The following is an 18,122-nucleotide window of genomic DNA, read 5'->3' as shown; positions in this document are numbered from 1 at the left end:
GAGGAGGCCTGCAATGTAGCACACAAGAACAGTGCTTAAAAGAGAGCAGTATCCCACAGCGTGTGGGGACCCGAAAATGCCACCCACTGAAAGGGGACTACCAGTCCCATGACACGGCAGGGAGGAGCCCTGCAATGTAGTGCACCAGAACAGCACTTAAAAGCGCACCCTGTGTACTGTGGTGCGATACATGCCAGGGCAAAGCGCAGGCCAAGGACGGGCCTGTCCACTCCTGTCGGATCCTGGAAGAGGCTGGGCTGGGCCAATCAGCTTTTGTTCATTCGATTGTAATACGGGACTTTGAAGTTTGTGCCCCTAGAACAGCTTGACCTGGTACTGCTTTGTGCTGGGTCGTGCTATCATGGGGGAAAAGGATACTAGGAGAAGGAAGCTCAGTCCCACCTACTAAAGTTACTTCAATAGACAGGATGATCCAGCGAGTGTTAAAAGTAATGAAATTGATTCTAACAGAGCGCAGACTTGAACTTGGCACCACGTCTGGGCTGGGTCCTGTTTCCACCCTTCCACTTTTACCCCCATCAAGTTCATCGGGTTGCTTGTTGACGCACACGGCTCTCTCGGACACTAGTCAATCTGAATCGCCACCGCTGGCATTGCTGTCTGTGAAAGTTGTCAGCCTTAGTTCATTGGTGGCGGCCAAGCATTTGAAGTGTGTTCCCAAGCCCCGGTCAGTGGTGGCAGCAGGCTCAATCAATGAGCAGCTGTCGGACTATCCACATAAGCTCTAGGGGGGGGGCGGAAAAAATAATGGAAAGTTGTGTGGACAAAATAATGACTCTTATATGGGCAGCGCTGTCTCCCTATATTGTTTTGACTGCATGCCATCGAACAATCAATGGCACGCTTAAAAATGTGTGGGGGTTGCTCTCCCAGGGCCCTGGGCCTGCATCTACTGTAATGATGAAAGAGCTAGAGAACCCTGTGGACTAGTCCCTGGGTTCGGAGTCTGGCCCCATTCCACCCATAGTCTCCGATCGCCTGTCTGAGTTGCTAAGGTCAAACACCTGTGCTCTGAATTCTGAGGGAAGCGAGGGCCCCTGTATTAACAGGCCCAAGCCCTCTCTTGGAGCTAACTTTGATGAAAGAAGGGCCGTCACTATTACCAAGTCCCAACCTGCAAACAAAGATGACTTTGATGACTGTTCAAATTTGTTAATACAACCAGTCATTAACCTACCCCCAGCATCGGATCCATATGTGGTGATTCTGTCAGGAGTACCCCCTTTGAGATCGGATCAAAGGGAATCTCAAGCAGAACTATTAAATAAGACACTGAACTGGCTGGTCCTCCACAAGAATTTCCCTTTAGCTATGGCTAATAGCATTCTCCTAACAAGAAGGGTGGGGTGGGTTGGATTGGTGCAGGACCCAAGAATAGGCAGAGTGATTGTGTTATTGTAAACTTCCGGGGGCCCGGTATGGTGCAGGAGCTACTTTTTGAGCAACCTGATAAGCAATGGAAAAGCAGTAGTATTGGCCTTTTGTTCTTGGGTTATTTTGATAGGCCCCACACGATGTGTCTAAATGGAAAAGGAATGAGGGGGGAGTTCAGGTCTAGAGAGATGAATACTACCCAAAGCAATGGGATCCTGACATACAATTGTTAAGGTGTTTTGGCCAATGTGGATTGACTTATTGGGGATAAGTGTGGTGCACCGCAAGTAGGTAAATGTGAGGGCGAGTCCATGGGCAGTGTAGAGGAGGTCCACTTCAATCTGGTTGTTGGTCTGTGTGCACCTCCCCAGGGGATGGGGCTGCCCAAGGAGTTCATGTCCAAGAGTGTGAGGATGGGGTAATGGCCTCTAATAAGCGCAGGGTTAAATGGAGTCCACTATCTTGCTGTAGGTAATTGGTGGCTGAAATTATTGGGGTGGTTGCTTATGAGATGGGGGGGCTGTTGTTGATAGTAAACACGCCCAGGGAGGAGGGTGTAGTGCTATCTAAAATTAGTGATATTCATAACCAAATGTTCCAAAAGCTTTGGGGCCATTTTTTTGTGGAAGCTCGCAGAACAGCCAAGAGACCTAATGTGCCCTCTTGGTAAGTCATTGATGCAAGGAGGCCAGAGTGGCACTGATGGCACCATTAAAACTAGTGATAAGCAGTTGATCAGGCAAGCTAGGTGGGAATATAAATAGGCTGTACTGGTTGCAAGGCATGGCTGGGCGATTGAGAAATGGGAAAGCCTGCTAGTAGCAGTTAACAGTGGAGACTGAAGAACTTTTTGGAACACCATCTCCACCGGCTCTAGTGAAGGGTACCTTCCTGTTGAAAATCATTGTTGCAATGGCGGACTGGGTTGCCCACTTCACTAGTCATTATTCTCATGAAGAGCAGAGTATAGGGCTTGCTCCTTTGCTATTCTCCATTCCCAAGAAGAACAGGATGTAGGGTTTGGGTTAGATGGTTGTGATGAGTCCTTGGCAAAGCAAGACATAGTGGTAACTACATCGGGATTGCCCACCCTGTCTGGTGCCCTTTTGGAGGATATGAGCTTCCACTGTGGAGAAGTTAAGCAGGTAATTTTAAAAATTGTCAGAAATGGGCTTGATAAAGTTCCTGGTGATCTTTTTATGGATATGGTGGACATCTGGGCACTGTACTTTACCGTACTCTTTAATGCCATATTGAAGGGGGTCCCAACTCCCACAACTTGGGCGGGTGCAGAAATTGTCTCTATCTTTAAACAAGGGTCTAGAGATTTCCCCACAAATTACAGGGCCATAATCCTGATTGATAGTGCCCAGAAACTCTTTGAAAGGGTCATTTTGAGTCGACTGCAAGATTGGATGTCTACATCGAACATTTTGACCCCCTTGCAAGCAGGTTTTAGGGAGTGCACTAGCACGTTAGACCAAGTCCTCTGGCAGCAGTTAATTCACTATCTTGAGGGCAGCATTTGGCCTTGTTCCTCTGCCCAAGTTATGGCAAGTTCTAGCTGACGTGAGATTCCCGACCTATCTTTTGGACTTGATAATAAGGCTTCATGAGCATAACTATGCCTGAGTAAGGGTCAACTGCGGGAGTTGACAGATTGATTTTCAGTCGATAGTGGGGTTATGCAATGGTGTGTCCCGGCTCCCACTTTGTTTTTGCTTTTTATAAACGACTTGATAGCACAGGTAGATCATGCTGAGTCAAATGCACCTTGTCTGGCGAACCTCAGGGTTCCTGCCGTGATATACGCAGACGACAAATTGCTTCTTTCTAAATCCCCTATGGGACTACGAAAAATCTTAGAAAGGTTTGACAGCTTTTGCGAAGTCAGGGGCCTGGACATTAATTTAGCAAAAACAAAGTATACATGTTTAACCCCTGCCGTTCATCTAGACCCAATCCTATGCTGAGAGGAACCCCCTTGGAGCAAGTTCAGACTTGAATATCTAGGCATGGTTGTCGACAAACATTTTCACCGGCAGACCCATAATACCAGCTGTAAACGTGGACTAGAGCAAACCAGTGGGGGGCTATTGAAAGTACTTAAAGCCTCACATTTCCACCCCATTCGCCAGTACCTAAGGCCTATAATTGTAAAGCAGTTGGATTTGCATTGCATGGTGTACAACTCTGGGGCTATAAGGAGGTCATATCTTTAGCTGCTGTTGAAAATCGGTTTATGAAGCAGCTGATTGGCCTCCCGATTAGCACACCATTGCTCCCCTGGATTGGTTAAAGAATATCAAACAGGTAATAAGGCTGCAACCCCTCCTGTTTTGATGAGATTATGGGCAACCCCAGAATTGAGCCATTACCAGCAGGCAATTGCTTAAGTTCTGTTCCTTCCAGGTGCAAGAGACCTTTTATGGGTCAGGCATGTGAGAACAATGGTGGTGGATATTGGGCTTGATCATCTGTGGACTGCCCTGGAAGAGACCTGTGTGACCTCCAGGGAGTGGGTAAAGAACGCCTTCTGGGAGTACCAAGTAGGCTTATTGCAGTCTCAGGGGGTTCTTCGACAACAGCCTTTTTGATGTTTATAGATAATTTCCAGAAAGAGCAGTATTTGGATGATCTAGATCACGCCATTGCTAGGAAGCTGTATCTACAATTTAGATATGGGACCTTTACTGCTAGCCTCGCTCACTGCCAGAGAGGGACAAATGGCAGAATTAAGAGATGCCCATTCTGTGTCTCTAGGATTGAAACAGTTGAGCATGTATTGTTTTTCTGTCCTAGCTATTGCAGTGTAAGAAAGAAGTGGATTTGCACCACTTTCCCAGAACCAAGGTGTCAGAGAACATAGAGAACCATTAGGGATTGCCAGGTCTGATAATAGGCAACTAATGGTGTTTGCAGTCGCACGATTCCTAAGGGCGATGTGGAGAATTAGGTCAAGAGTGGTAATCTGCGCAGAGTCATAAAGCCAGCAAAATGAGTTCAGCACACATTCAAAACAGGAGGTCAGAAAGCAAAAAGTCAGGGGGAAACCACGTCAAAAGATGAGAGATCTCACATATTCATTTACTGAATTTCTGTGAGCTTGGTATTGTAATGGTCCAGCTTATATAAATATGTTGAAAAGTAAAAGATTAGTAATTGATCCAGGACGTGTCTCCCTATCTTCTAGCAAGTTCAATTGCAGACTCGTCATGCTCTTGCTGCAGAAGACACCTTGCAGTAAAATCCTCCAATATGTGGCTTCTAGTGTTAATGTCAAACCTGCAGATGAAACGAAAGTAAAGTAACGCCTACGCAAAATTCTAACTATATTGGTGAAATTAGCAAAATTCACTTCATGAAATAATTCCTAGAATTTGGCTTTTTGCACTTTTGCTTCATCTTAAGCGGACAGCGCCTGGTTCACACGGAAAATGCATTGTACAAGGGGAACTTTTGACTTGATCAATTGCCTGCTAGTACCACAATACTTTTTTATGTGAAGCTTTTCCTCTCTTGTCATTTTCTCTCGAAATAACAGTCAATCTTTCATGTAATTTGGTTGATATTTCCCAAAATGTCGTTAAAAACAAAGATACACAATTTTGCACTATACTAACGCCCCAAATCCCCCTGGCTCAGACCTCAATTCACAGCTAACAGTGCATCTTTATTTGGCATATGCACGTCCTTTAGGAGTACTTAAGATGTCGAGGTTTTGCAGGAGTGGGTCCAGATCACAAGACTGTAAGACCTTTTTGTTATGTTGTACAGTATGGAATTTTCACCATGCCTCCTTTCTTCAGGACCTCACCCTGTCTCTTTGTCTACATTTTTAGTGGTCATTCGGTGTCCTGGTTTGGGAGCTGCTAACAAGAGGTGCATCTCCATACCCTGAGGTGGATCCCTATGACATCACACGCTATTTGTTCCGGGGCAGACGCTTACCTCAGCCAGAGTATTGTCCAGATCCGCTGTAAGTACAGCTGCAAGTTTGAGGAATTCTGTTTTTATTTTGAAATAATGGTGACGCAACCTCCATATATGTGCTATCGCCAAGTGGAGGCATCTTTAATGGTTTTAATTATCGCTCTCTCATACCGTGCTGCTTTCATTAATCCACTTATTGCTTATGATGGATTTGGTTTTCAGGGGTGCAATGTATATGAAAAAGGAACTATTTGGCTTTGAAATTATAGTGGCGTTTGCCATTGTCTTAATTTGTCCCACCATACTTCTATTTTATTGAGACGAGCAATATGACCCTAGAGAGGCAGTTTGTATTCCGTGCTAAACATTTATCAAGGAAGAAACTACCTTTATCCTATTCCAACTACACTTACACAGTCATTATGGGTATAGGATTGTGTATGCTAGTACCAGTCTCCTTAGACACCCAGTGCTAAAGGTGTAAGGCATTCAATTATGCTGTCAAAATCCCAGAGCAATTAAGTAATTAAAGAGTCCTAGTTGACCCTATTTTCACTATGTTTTTACCTGAGAATTTGACTTTGTCTGTTTACCAATTTGCCTGTCCATCTTGCAGGTAGAAGCGTTTTGTCCCTAAGCTAGTACCATGAGAGACCCACGTATAGAGATGAAGGTTATGCTGCTTTATGCCATCCCCTTGGCCTTTTCAATCCTAGAGGTAAAACCCTCTGGCTTGCTGTGTCAGTCTTCTTAACCACATAGGTCTAATGGTGAAATGCTTATAGGGTGCCAGAACACTAAACCAACTTGTCCTGTATTCCTGCATCAGTCTCCTTCGCTATCCCTTCAAAGAAGTTAAATATTCTGCACCGTTCTCTCATTCCCAATATTTTTCATGTAAGAGAGGAGAAACGTGTCCATTTGTCAGTCCTATTATTTTTAAAGGACCTATAAATAAGGCCTGTTCAAAAAATGTGTTACTGTTCCATACTCTTTTGTAATTCCAGAAATTAATCTTCTGCAAAATGTGTATAATTTTCAGCATTTCTCAACATGGGAAATTTGCTTTATTTTTGACCACTGTTGACAGGTTTACGTAGAAAATATTTTGCTGAGTGGCACTTTCTTTTCAAGTAGGAAATATTCTCTTTGAACACGTTTCCTGTCTGTATCTTGCATGCCTTTTTTGTGCAAGATATACCCTCGTGAAAAAAGTTACTTGAGATACCAACAAGTATATTTTGTGAAATACACCTGTGTGTGTGAGAATTACGCCTATTTGTTAAAAAAAAAAATATATATATATATAAAAATCACATTTCATAAACTCCTTTATAAAGTTCTCCACCCAGGTCACCATTGTATGAAAATCTCGAGCTCTACAACATGTAATGTATTCATGTTTGTGCCTATGACAGATACAGGATCATGTTGAGCTGCTGGTCGCCAAGACCCGAGGAGCGCCCTACCTTCACCCAGCTGATCTGTGACCTGGAGAGCATCCTGGGCTCTCTCAAAGGAGAACACTACATTAACCTCAATGTGACGTATGTGAACTTGGACATTGACCAGCCCTTTCCTCCTCCGTCAGCTAGCTCGGAGGATGAGCTGGACAGCAGCGAATCCGAGGAGGATGAGGAGGTGATTAATAGGAAAGTGGGGAAACATTCCTTGAATGAGAAGCTGGACACCGCAGAGAGCACCGATTTCAAGAGCGGAGCTACAGGCACAAATTCCGACTAAGATTTAAAGCTGTCAGCGCACTGGAAACACAAACTGAAAAGAAATACTTGAAATTGTACAGAAAATCTATTGTGATAGTCTCTTGGGATTTATTTTTATACGAGGGTTTATTTTTCATATTTACTTTTGGGGGATTGTTCTTTCATTTGCCATCCTCATGAGCAGTCTCTTTTTGGTGGCCTTTTTTCTTTCTTTTTCTGTATTGTTTTTTGATCTCTTGCTATTTGAATGTTGATATTTTAATTATTTCTTTTGCTATCTTGGACTTTTTCTTCCTGCGCCCTCCATCTTCCTCTTGCCCTTCCTACTCTCCGCATTCTCCCTGTCCTGTTTCATTCTTCTTTCTCTATCAACTGTCCTTCATCTTACTTTTCATTTGCTTTGCAACCTTCCCCGACACTTCAGTTGTTGGAGCCAGTATCTGTTCATTGATCATTGCATATTCTGCATGACGTTCCCTTCTGCCTTTTCTAATTCAGGTGAATACCCACAAAGGGCAAATTAAACACTGAAAACTAAAATAGAACTAGAAGGCTGGCTGCAGCAATGTAGATATCAAAGTTTTGTCTGTATATATAGTCTGTGCGATCAAACATTGCTGACATCTGCCTTCACGCACATATGAACCGCTCAGATTTAGAAGAAACTGTTATCTTGAAAGATTATAAATCTCACATGAAGCTCTAACAGAGGAGTGCAGGATGGCTTGATGGGATAAGCAGTTTTAGACTTCTTACCAACAAAATGCTTTGCTCCAAACACCAAGCAAGGAATCCGATGAGCAAAAATATACTAACAATTGCCTAACTGCAGCACATCAAGGGTTGTATCTCAAAGGGGAGCAAGAGGCATTTACCTGGTGGCTCAAAGGACACTCACACTCTTTTTGTTGGTTTTGTCTCAGCGAAAAGGACGTCGGGGGAAAGAGGATTGTAATAAATATATGTATATATATTTATGAACTTTTTCACTCACTTTAACCATGTATATAAAGTGTTTTATTTTGACTGCTTCTTGTTTGAATTTCATTGTTCCTGTAAGTATGTTCATTCAGTACAAGAAAAGAGAGAAATCCAAGATGGAATAAGATGGAATAAATTCTATATTTTCGCAGAATGGATCTGTTGTAGATTAATAGACAACACAAGAAGCCAAATTCTGTTTTGAATATCACCACAGCAATTTGTCTAGATGTTAAAGCCCTTGGCCCCGTGCTTTATTCAAAACAAATTACGCATGTGAATTAACTTGACTTGATGTAGCTTCTCTCAGCAAGAACACTCACTATCTGTCACTTAACCTTGAACTGTGCCAGTGTAAGGCTGGAGGAAGAGTCATCCCAAACTAGATTACTTTCAACACCCTGGCGGTGAGGCAGATATAACCCCCTGACCATCAACTTCTCCCTCCTATTTCCTAGAAGACCTTTTAGGTTCAGTGGCTTCCGTTTGTAAACTACCCACCAGAGCCCCCAAATCACTCCACGTTCCCCTTGGGATAGGCAGATAGTACACTTTTCATTCCTGACACTAAAGGCTCATCAACCAATTCAGAGAAAAGGTTCCATGTATAACATTATTTTTTGCAACCATGCAAAAAGAGAATCACGATGAGAATCTACCAGGGGCAAAATTATATCTAATCACAATTTTCATAATTTAAAAGAATAAAACTGATCAATATTACTAGAGATATTACTCTAGTATACATGGATAAGCTGTCCAAAAACAAGGCTTCCTGATTGTCGCCATAACAGATTTGAATTGATGAAGTTTTTCAGGCTAATATGCCTGAAATACTTTGCTGATAAATATACATACACGACACAGCTGCATACAGTGTTCACATTATCACAAACAATACAAGACATGGAGTGTAAAACACTAACATTTTATAAGTTCAAACTGGACAGCCTCAAATTTTGAGAATCATCAACCACTTTTTTGGACATAACCTCACCAACTCGCCATCTCTAGTATTAAATACTGATAGCTAAACCTAAGAATAAGGGTTGAGGAATGGTGCTCCTTGATAAATCAAAATATGAAAAGCATCAACTATCGCATCCTTTGCATTACAAAAACATTCAGTCCTACCAGAATTTGCTTTGCTGCATGAGATTGCTGGACACTTAAAGAGGAAGTGCTTGGCAAAAACTGGACCAGCTCGAATGAAATATTAAAAAAAACAAAATCTGACAAATCCAGTGATGTATACTCTCACCAGATCCACTTAATTCCACTAAAGCCATAAACCTTTATTTATGTTTGTAGAGGTTAATATTGAACCTATAGGTCAAGGGGACACCTGCAGCTAAAATACTTTGTGTGCTATTATCTAGCACTGAAGAATGAGTTGTGACATTTAAAAAGAGTCTCTCTACACCAGTATCTCACCCCCTGAATCCAGGTGCCTCGAATCATTCTTGAACATAAACAAATGCATCAACCAATTTTTAATTCAGTTCATTGTGGCATGTGCTGAAATGGTATTACCAATGTTCCTCCTCTGTGCGCTTTCTGCTAGAACGTTGACGGGGTCACCATCAGGGTAGCTTTGGCAGGTGGTGGGCAATCTGTTTAGTGTTCACTTCAAGGAAACGTGCATCTCTAGAGCGATACGTCTAAAGAAAGCATATGGATCTAGAATATATATAAAAATATCATCCCAAAATGGAACGACGGTCATGACGGAGCTATACAGTTAAACAATTGGTTAGATCCAGAGCTCTAATTCTCTATGCGCACAGGAAAATTCTGTACCAATTTTTTATCAAGGTTTTTATAGAGTTCTATAGGGTCTGTGTATTTTACATTAAAATACATGGACCCTATTGGATTGTATTTATGGAATTTTCTAGACAGATCATGCTAATCTTGCATTACTGATACATGTGTTGATCATGCTTTATTACTTAAGTCTTTCACTTCAAAAAGGGAGAACCAAGCGCATTCTTATGCACCTGTATATATTTGTTTAAAAAAAAAAGTTAATTTAATTGTTGATTTTATTAAATTGTCATTGAGTACTTTTGCGTTGTACAGATTATTACTAGGAAAGAACGTTTGCTACAATATATCAAGAGGAATGTGCAGCAGGTCTCAAAGAAGCATACCCTACTACTAGTCTTGCAATGCTGGAAAGGGGAACCAATTTAACCATAATGGCACTAGTCACAAAGAGGTTTAGCATAGGCTTAAGCACTGTTTTAAGGAGATAAATGTGGTAACCGTTCAAACCACTCTGTTCCTATTCTCTGCAGTACTTTTCATTTGGGGTTGTGTTGCTAGTTACAGTAACTTCATGAAGTATAGTTAGTGGAATTCAACCTTTTCATATTCAGGACCCTTATTTAAAGGTTCATGAAGACCATCCCAAAGTATCTTCTAAAAGTCATTCCACCTTTTAACATTATTGAATCAATTGAATTTCCTATTTTTGTTATAGATTGATTTATAGCATCAAGCGCCGATGACAATTAATAACAAGATGAAAAGTTATTTGCTTTTCTCTAAACCATATTTAGGATTTAGACAATGAAGGTCTTACAAGATGAATTGTTAAGTGTGTTAAAAAGAAAATTATGCAAAGGCTGAACACACTCGTCATGGAATCTCAAAATCTTGGTTTGAATATGAAAAGGGAGCAAGAATGCCCCTTGTATACATGAGGATTTTAGAGCTGGAAGTTACATAGAACATGCTGGGTACACATTCTATTCCGTGCACCATTAGCACTCATTATGACCATCGAAAAGATAAAAGGTTGAATAGCTACTGCTAGTTTTTAAACCTGTGAGTTGGACCCGAGGAGAGCAAAAATAGTAAACACTTGGAGCTCTATTCACAAAAGCTATTCTACAGCAGGTACTTTTTTTTAATCCAAATGGCAATTATCAAAGCTGTGGCAGGAGACCTCTGCCTCCACCTCTCCATCTTTCTGTATGGACGTATCGTCTCCGGTGGCGGAGATCCCTGCTGGTGTAGGTGAAGGATTTAGTAGTTAATATGGAAGTGGCTGAAATTTATGAAATAATACAAAATTAGTGGATTTAAGGGAAATTGAACGATGAGTTTAGAGAGGGAGATACTAATACAAATGGCACACACACATAAGCATAAGACAATTGCAATGCACATTTAAACTAGCACACACCCAATTCCATTAATACTTAAAGACTCAGCACATGCCGGGAAGTCATCAAACAGAGTTTTCTGACATACCAGAATACAGCCCGGTGGAGGACTAGCTGATGATGGGTAGTCTGGGCAAAGGTGGAGTGTCAAAGATCGCTCACAAATAATGCACCAGACACATTTGAATCTCTGAAGCAGTAATGGTAGGGATGGGTGGGACCCCTAAACCACGCAGACTGAAGGGAAGTGCGCATGGCCCCCAGGGATATTGCAACAGCCTCCAGCCTCTGGCTAATCCAGATGCACTACTTACACACAACTTACTTTACATCACAACAACTTAGGCATGCTGTTAGGCTCTCTGACCACAGGTGCTTCCAGTGTGCACATCCGGGCGCAGATTTTTTGCAAGGCCCTGGCATTGCCAGGTACTTGAGCTTGATTGCCAAAACCTTGACCAATGCTGGGAAGGCATATCAACTTGACCCCTCAGCTTATTGGATGACCTAGGAGACATGAGAGGGAAGTGTGCACTGTTGCAGTTGGCTATGGTGTTGGCCAAGGGAGACATTGCATGCTGTCGAGAGCTCCCAGTTCTCCCACGCTATCGGAGTGAAGAAAAAATGTAAATGTTATAGTTTAATATAATAAGAGTTCCATAAAATGTGTTCTAAATCCTAACTTTAAAAAAAGTAAATCACAAATAGTACTTTACTAGTATTCTAGATTGCTACAAAGTCAACATAAATTATCCTGTAAGGGGACGGGAAAATAAAATAAAATTAAGTTAAAGAAAAATAATAAGTTAGTTCTTAATGCAGGCATGTCCTCCCTTGTTACTGTGGTAAGCTTTTGGGAAAAGAATTTGGGAAATGTATTTTATTGCTTTTTATTAACCTCTTAGCTGCTGGGCTGTCCCCTGCCCCCGTACTCCCCCCCCCCCCCTCCAGTGCTGAGCCCTTTTTTTTGGCTATTTGGGGTAGTTTGCGCTTAGGCCTTCATAACTTTTTGTCCACATAAGCTATCCACGCCAAATTTGCGTCCTTTTTTCCAACATCCTAGGGATTCTAAAGGTACCCAGAGTTTGTGGGCCCCCCTGGAAGAGACCAAGAAATTTGCCAAAATACAGCGAAGATTTCATTTTTTTCAAACCAATGAGAAAAAGGGCAGCCGAAGAAGGCTTCTGTTTTTTTTCCCTGTAAATGGCATCAACAAAGGGTTTGCAGTGCTAAAATCACCAGCTTTACGGAACAGGCAGACCTGAATAAAAAAAAACAAATTTTTCAATACAATTTTTGCATTTTACTGAAACATACCCCATTTTTACGATTTTGTGTGCTTTCAGTCTCCTTCCAGTTAGTGACAGAAATGGGTGTGAAACCAATGCTGGATCCGGGAAAGCTAATTATTGTTGCCAAATAAACAAAATTCTGAATTCAGGAAGGGGTCATTTGTGTAGATCTTACAAGGGTTTCCTACAGAAAATAACAGCTAAAATAAAAGAAATATTGACATTGAGGTGAAGAAAAACAGCCATTTTTCTCCACATTTTACTCTGTAGCTTTTTCCTGAGATGTCAGATTTTTTAAAGCAATATACTGTTAAGTGTGCTGGACTCTTCTGGTTGCGGGATATATAGGGCTTGTAGGTTCATCAAGAACCCTAGGTACCCAGAGCCAATAAAGGAGCTGCACCTTGCAATGGGTTTTCATTCTATACCGGGTAAACAGCAATTCATTTGCTGAAATATAAAGAGTGAAAAATAGGTATCAAGAAAACCTTTGTATTTCCAAAATGGGCACAATATAAGGTGTTGAGAAGCAGTGGTTATTTGCACATCTCTGAATTCCGGGGTGCCCATACTAGCATGTGAATTACAGGGCATTCCTCAATTTTTTTTTTTACGCACTGATTTACATTTGAAAGGAAAAAATGTGGAGAAAGACAAGGGGCAATAACGTTTGTTCCCCCAAATCTCCCGATAAAAATGATACCTCCCTTGCGGGGGTAGGGCTAATGTTCGCGACAGGAAACGCCCCAAAAGGCAAAATGAACACATCACATTTTTCATTGAAATCAGACGTGTTTTTTGCGAGGTGCCTAACTGTAGATTTTGGCCTCTAGCTCAGCCGGCATCTAGATAAACCTACCAAACCTGCAATTTTTTTTTAAAACTAGAGACCTAGGAGAATCCAAGATGGGGTGACTTGAGGGGCTCTGACCAGGTTCTGTTGCCCAGAAAGCTTTGCAAACCTCAAAATTTGGCCAAAAAACACTTTTTCATCACATTTCGGTGACAGAAAGTTCTGGAATCTGAGAGGAGCCACAAATTTCCTCCTACCCAGAGTTCCCACTGGGCTCCTGATAAAAATGGAACCTCACTTGTGTGGGTAGGCTAGTGCCCACGACAGGAATGGATGACACAAGGGTCAATGGCAGTCCTTGCATGAGGGCTACTGTTAACCCTGGAGTGATCCATTCCTGACGCAGGCACTAGGCACAGGCACCCAAGTGGGGTTGTGTTTTTATCAGGACAAGTGGATAAACACTAGGTGGTAGGAATTTTGAGGATCTGTGCACATTCCTGTAATTTCTGTGATGAAAAAGAAAGGAAAAATTTAGTTTTTACTCAACGTTTCACTTTTGTAGGGTATTCTGGGTAAGAAAACGTTGTGAAATCCAAACACGCCACACTTCCATCGACTCCCTTGGGTGTCTAGTTTTCAGAAATGTCTGGGTTAGGTAGGTTTCTCTTTATGGCTTCTGAGCCCAGACCAAATACTCAGGTTTTGATGTCTCCACAATCCGTTTTTGGGTACTTTCCTGTTGTGGTCACTTGCTCACTCCCTAAAGTGAGGCAGTTTTTCGCTGGAGACTTAGTTGAACACTGAGTGGTAGAAAATGTGTGGCTGCCTGCAGATCCCCGGACTTCTGCTCATTGAAATGCAAGGCAAATGTGTTTTTTAAGCACATTTTGTGATTTCAAGGGGATTCTGGGTGAAGGAAAACTGGTGAGACCCATGCAAGTCCTGCACCCTTGGACTACCCTGATACTAGTTTGTTAAAGTTAACCCACCACTCGCACTGGTTGGTTTAGCACCTCCAGAAATTATATGGTTTCAAAGCATGAATACTTATCTAAGTATCTGAATATTGAAACCGCGCCTTCTGAAGGTGGGCCATAAAGCCACGTCCAGGCACCAACCTGTTTATGGTCCATTCACTCGACATTCATTCACAACAAACAACCCTTTCATACCGCCAGCCATGGGCCCAATCCAACCAATCACTGCACTCACATTAACTTTACGCTGCCAGACAGGGGCCCATCACATTCACACGCCACAGAACGGAATAACTTTGACTACATTTTACCACCTGTCAAGTAACCGCCTCCTTCTTCCTTAACATTACCGAACGCATGCGTAACAAACCTTTACTAATGACTCTCATGACAGCCACCTGAGGCTCAGGAAGACACGTTTTTCATGCACCTTTAACACACTCACTGTTTAAATCCAACTCCTTCCAGTTTGTGGATGCAAGGTGGGGGTGTCCGAGTATGCCTTACAAAGCGATTCCTCGAACTGAGTGAGCATATCTACCTTTGAAACTAAGGGAGACATGCTGGGGAATTCTTGTGTTGTTCCCTTAAGAGAAGGTCAAAGGCTATGAAAAAGGGTAGTGTTTGGCAGACCAGGGAGTCCATAAGAACCTAGCATATGACCCAGCCAACATTATGTGCAGTGCTGTGACTGTAATGCACTTATCATACAGCAAACTGAACATCTACCAAGTTCTGATGGAGGATGAACATGAAAAGCCAGTCAAACACTGACCTATACATGCCATTGTCTTTTAGTGATGGGATGGCACCAATGGGTTTGAATCCATAGGTGTAGATGATGTACATCTGTACTACCTTTACTATCTGCCTTCTGCCTGTGCAATATCCCTGTGAAGGCACACCTACCATAAGCTTTCCTTCCCATTCATGTCTCTGTTCTCATCCGAGTCCTGACTTATCCTGTATAATTGCCAAGTGAACCAATACTAGATTGTGGATGCAAGTTGGGGGTGTCCAAGTATGCCTTGGGAGGCCTATTCCTCAAAATGAGCGAGCATATCTACTGTTGAAACTGAAGCAGACATGCTGGTGAGGAAAGGGTACTCCGTGACAATGTGGCAAATGTTCTGTCCACTAGTATATGCAGTATGGGGAATATAATGCATGTTAATTGAACAGAACACCTACCACGTTCTGATGGTGGATTTAGGTCTCAAGCAGGCCATGAAGAAGTCCATGATGAAGTACAATACTGTGGCTCCTTGCCTAACGAAGCAGTGGCCCATGGCCGTTCGGTGTACATGCACTGTCACTGAAAGGTTTTACCCAACGGCAGCTCCACCTCAGTCGATTTGCCAGAACTTTGCTTTAGTATGATACAACATAAAACAAGTAGGGACACAGAGGCCTGGTTGTGATGGGCACTGGGGACTGTAATACCGACTCTCCTGACGCTTTCCATGCTTCAAGCACACTTTGCAGCGACGACATGGACGTTCCTTTTTGGGTGTTTTAGGAATGCGATCAGCAAAGTATCGCTCCTGCAGCCATGCCACATCCTCCCGAAAATATGAGGTGGAGGCTGCTGCTGCTACTTCTTTAACAGCTTTCAATTCCAGACAACTGGAAATCAAGGAAAGTCATGAGTCTTCTTGTGGTTGTCTGTCGGTAAACAACATACGCATTGTATGTGCCATCTGGATCAGGTGGGTAAACAGTTTCTTGTACGAAGTGCGAGTTTTACAACACGCATTGTATGGTTGAAAAACCTGGTCGTTCTTGTCTACTCCGCCCATGTACTTATTGTAATCAAGTATACAGACGGGCTTGTGGACTTCGGCCATCGGACCCCAAACCGTGATGGGGGAAGTGCTCTCATCATGAATTGTAGTGAGCACGTATAAATCACGCCTATCCAAGAACTTGACGGCGAGCAGTTAGTTGGAACACAATGCAGTACTCTGGGATTTCTGGAGCTTCTTGCAAACAAGCTCCTCCGGGAATCCTTTGCGGTTGCAACGAACTGTACCGCAGGCCACAGTGCCAGCTTTGTAGAGCTCACTGAACAGCTCTACTCCTGTATAGAAATTGTCCACATAAAGGTTATAACCTTTGTGAAGAAGTGGCTGGACTAGTTCCCATACAATCTTACCTGTGACCCCTAACGCAGGAGGGCAACCTACAGGGTTTAGGGTAGAGTCCTTCCCTGTATACACTCTCAAGCTGTACACATAGCCAGAAGAGCTCTCAAACAGCATGTACAGTTTTATGCCATAGCGAGCTCTTTTGCTCGCAATGTACTGTCTGAAAAGCAGTCATCCTTTGTACAGGATCAAGGACTCATCGACTGCTATATTATTTCCACAAGTATAGATCTCTGGAAACCTGGCAGACAAATGTTCCACAACAGGCTGAATTTCGAACAACCTGTCATTGTCTGGATGGTCCCGAGGCAATGCAGCAGGATTGTCATTGAAATGCAGCATGTGCTGCAGTAGCAAAAAACGATCTCTGCTCATGTATGGTGCGAAGACGGGAGTTACCCAAAATGTGCAAGTCGTCCAGGAGGACTGTAAGGTGGGTTTCTGCACAACCCCATTTTGAGCATAAGGCCCAAAAATATCTTCAACTCCGCCAGCGAAGTGGGAGTCCACTGGCGTTCCCTAGAACGGGGCCCTAGAGTGCCTCCACGCTCCCTCAGAAATTGGTTTGCACACAAATTTGTTTGCTGCACAATTTCCTGAAGGAAGTCAACATACAAAAATAGATGGACATAGTCGACTGGCAAAAAGTTAGCTGTATTGACTTTACATCCAGTGTCACCAGTAAAAGGTGGAATTTGGGGCTGAACTAAACAGGGGGGCTGCCAAGAAAGCACTCTTTCTGTGCTTGTGGCCGCATGCACCTGCTCTCTGGGTTCAGCTAACCCGAAGTTGACCCGCTGCACAGACTGTGCTTTTGAAGGGACAGCGCAGCTGTCAATATCGTCTCCTTCAGAATCACTGGAAGAGGTGTCGTCGGATGGGACTCCGCCGACTGAAGAACCACTCCCAGATTCTGCCCCATTGTCCTCTCCCTCAGATGCTGTCTCAGTATCTGCTGTCTCAGTCTCTGATCCTACATCAGAGCTGTCCTCTATAACCCGAGTCAGGGCTTGAGCAACAGTAATCCAACGAGATGCTATCTCTGCTACTGGCTAAACTGTTTCTCTAAAGTACTAGCCTACGTAGAAGGCAGATAGTCACAAAATTGCTCGTTGGTATGTTTGAGGTGTCCAATAGGAAATGTTGTCACCTTACAGAAAAAAACAAAAAAGATAGTATTACTTCACCTTACCACATTCCCATCATCACAGCCTTTGGCGCTGGTGGCACCCATGACTATTGATTAAATTGATGATATATGTAGGGATGAGTAACCAATTTTACCCTTGCTTCTTCTTGTTCTCTCCTTCACGTACTGGTGCTTGAATGTAGGCATGCCCGTTTGAGATGGTTAGTATTCACCAGTAACTAACAAACGCACGGCTTAGTTCTCCTCTATATGGGGAGACCGTCAGGCATTGCACTGCCGGCTTCACGAGGAGCAATACCCAATGATGATACCAGCCATCCATTGTGATGCTTGAGGGCCCTTGCTCCTGATTTTTCAGATCCCCCTAGAGCTTCTTCTTTATGGAACAGTGTACTTTGGTTGTTTTGTACCCAGTGCGACAGTCATTTTTGGTGCTCTGCCTCCCATGACCACCTCTTCTAATTGCCTCAGTACCACCCAGCAAACGTGCCCCTCATATCTCCATAGTCCCCCTCGCAAATATATTTAATTTGTTTTAAAGCGCAGATAAAGCT

General features: G+C 42.9%; 1 protein-coding gene across 1 annotated transcript in view; it reads left to right on the top strand.

Moving 5' to 3' along the window:
* The window catches only part of MST1R (macrophage stimulating 1 receptor), a 352,783-nt gene extending 344,596 nt beyond the window's left edge, over nt 1-8,187 (top strand). The window contains exons 20-21 of the mRNA XM_069206831.1: nt 5,238-5,374; nt 6,747-8,187. Of these exons, the coding sequence (XP_069062932.1) occupies nt 5,238-5,374; nt 6,747-7,071 (462 nt within the window). The 3' untranslated portion in view covers nt 7,072-8,187. The remainder of the gene's footprint in view (nt 1-5,237; nt 5,375-6,746) is intronic.
* Nucleotides 8,188-18,122: the final 9,935 nt, after the last annotated feature.

This window comes from Pleurodeles waltl, chromosome 9, assembly GCF_031143425.1.
Source record: "Pleurodeles waltl isolate 20211129_DDA chromosome 9, aPleWal1.hap1.20221129, whole genome shotgun sequence".
In the NCBI taxonomy this organism is placed as follows: Eukaryota; Metazoa; Chordata; class Amphibia; order Caudata; family Salamandridae; genus Pleurodeles; species Pleurodeles waltl.
The sequence above is the reverse complement of the archived record's forward strand: the minus strand, read 5'-3'. Positions and strand labels throughout refer to the sequence as shown.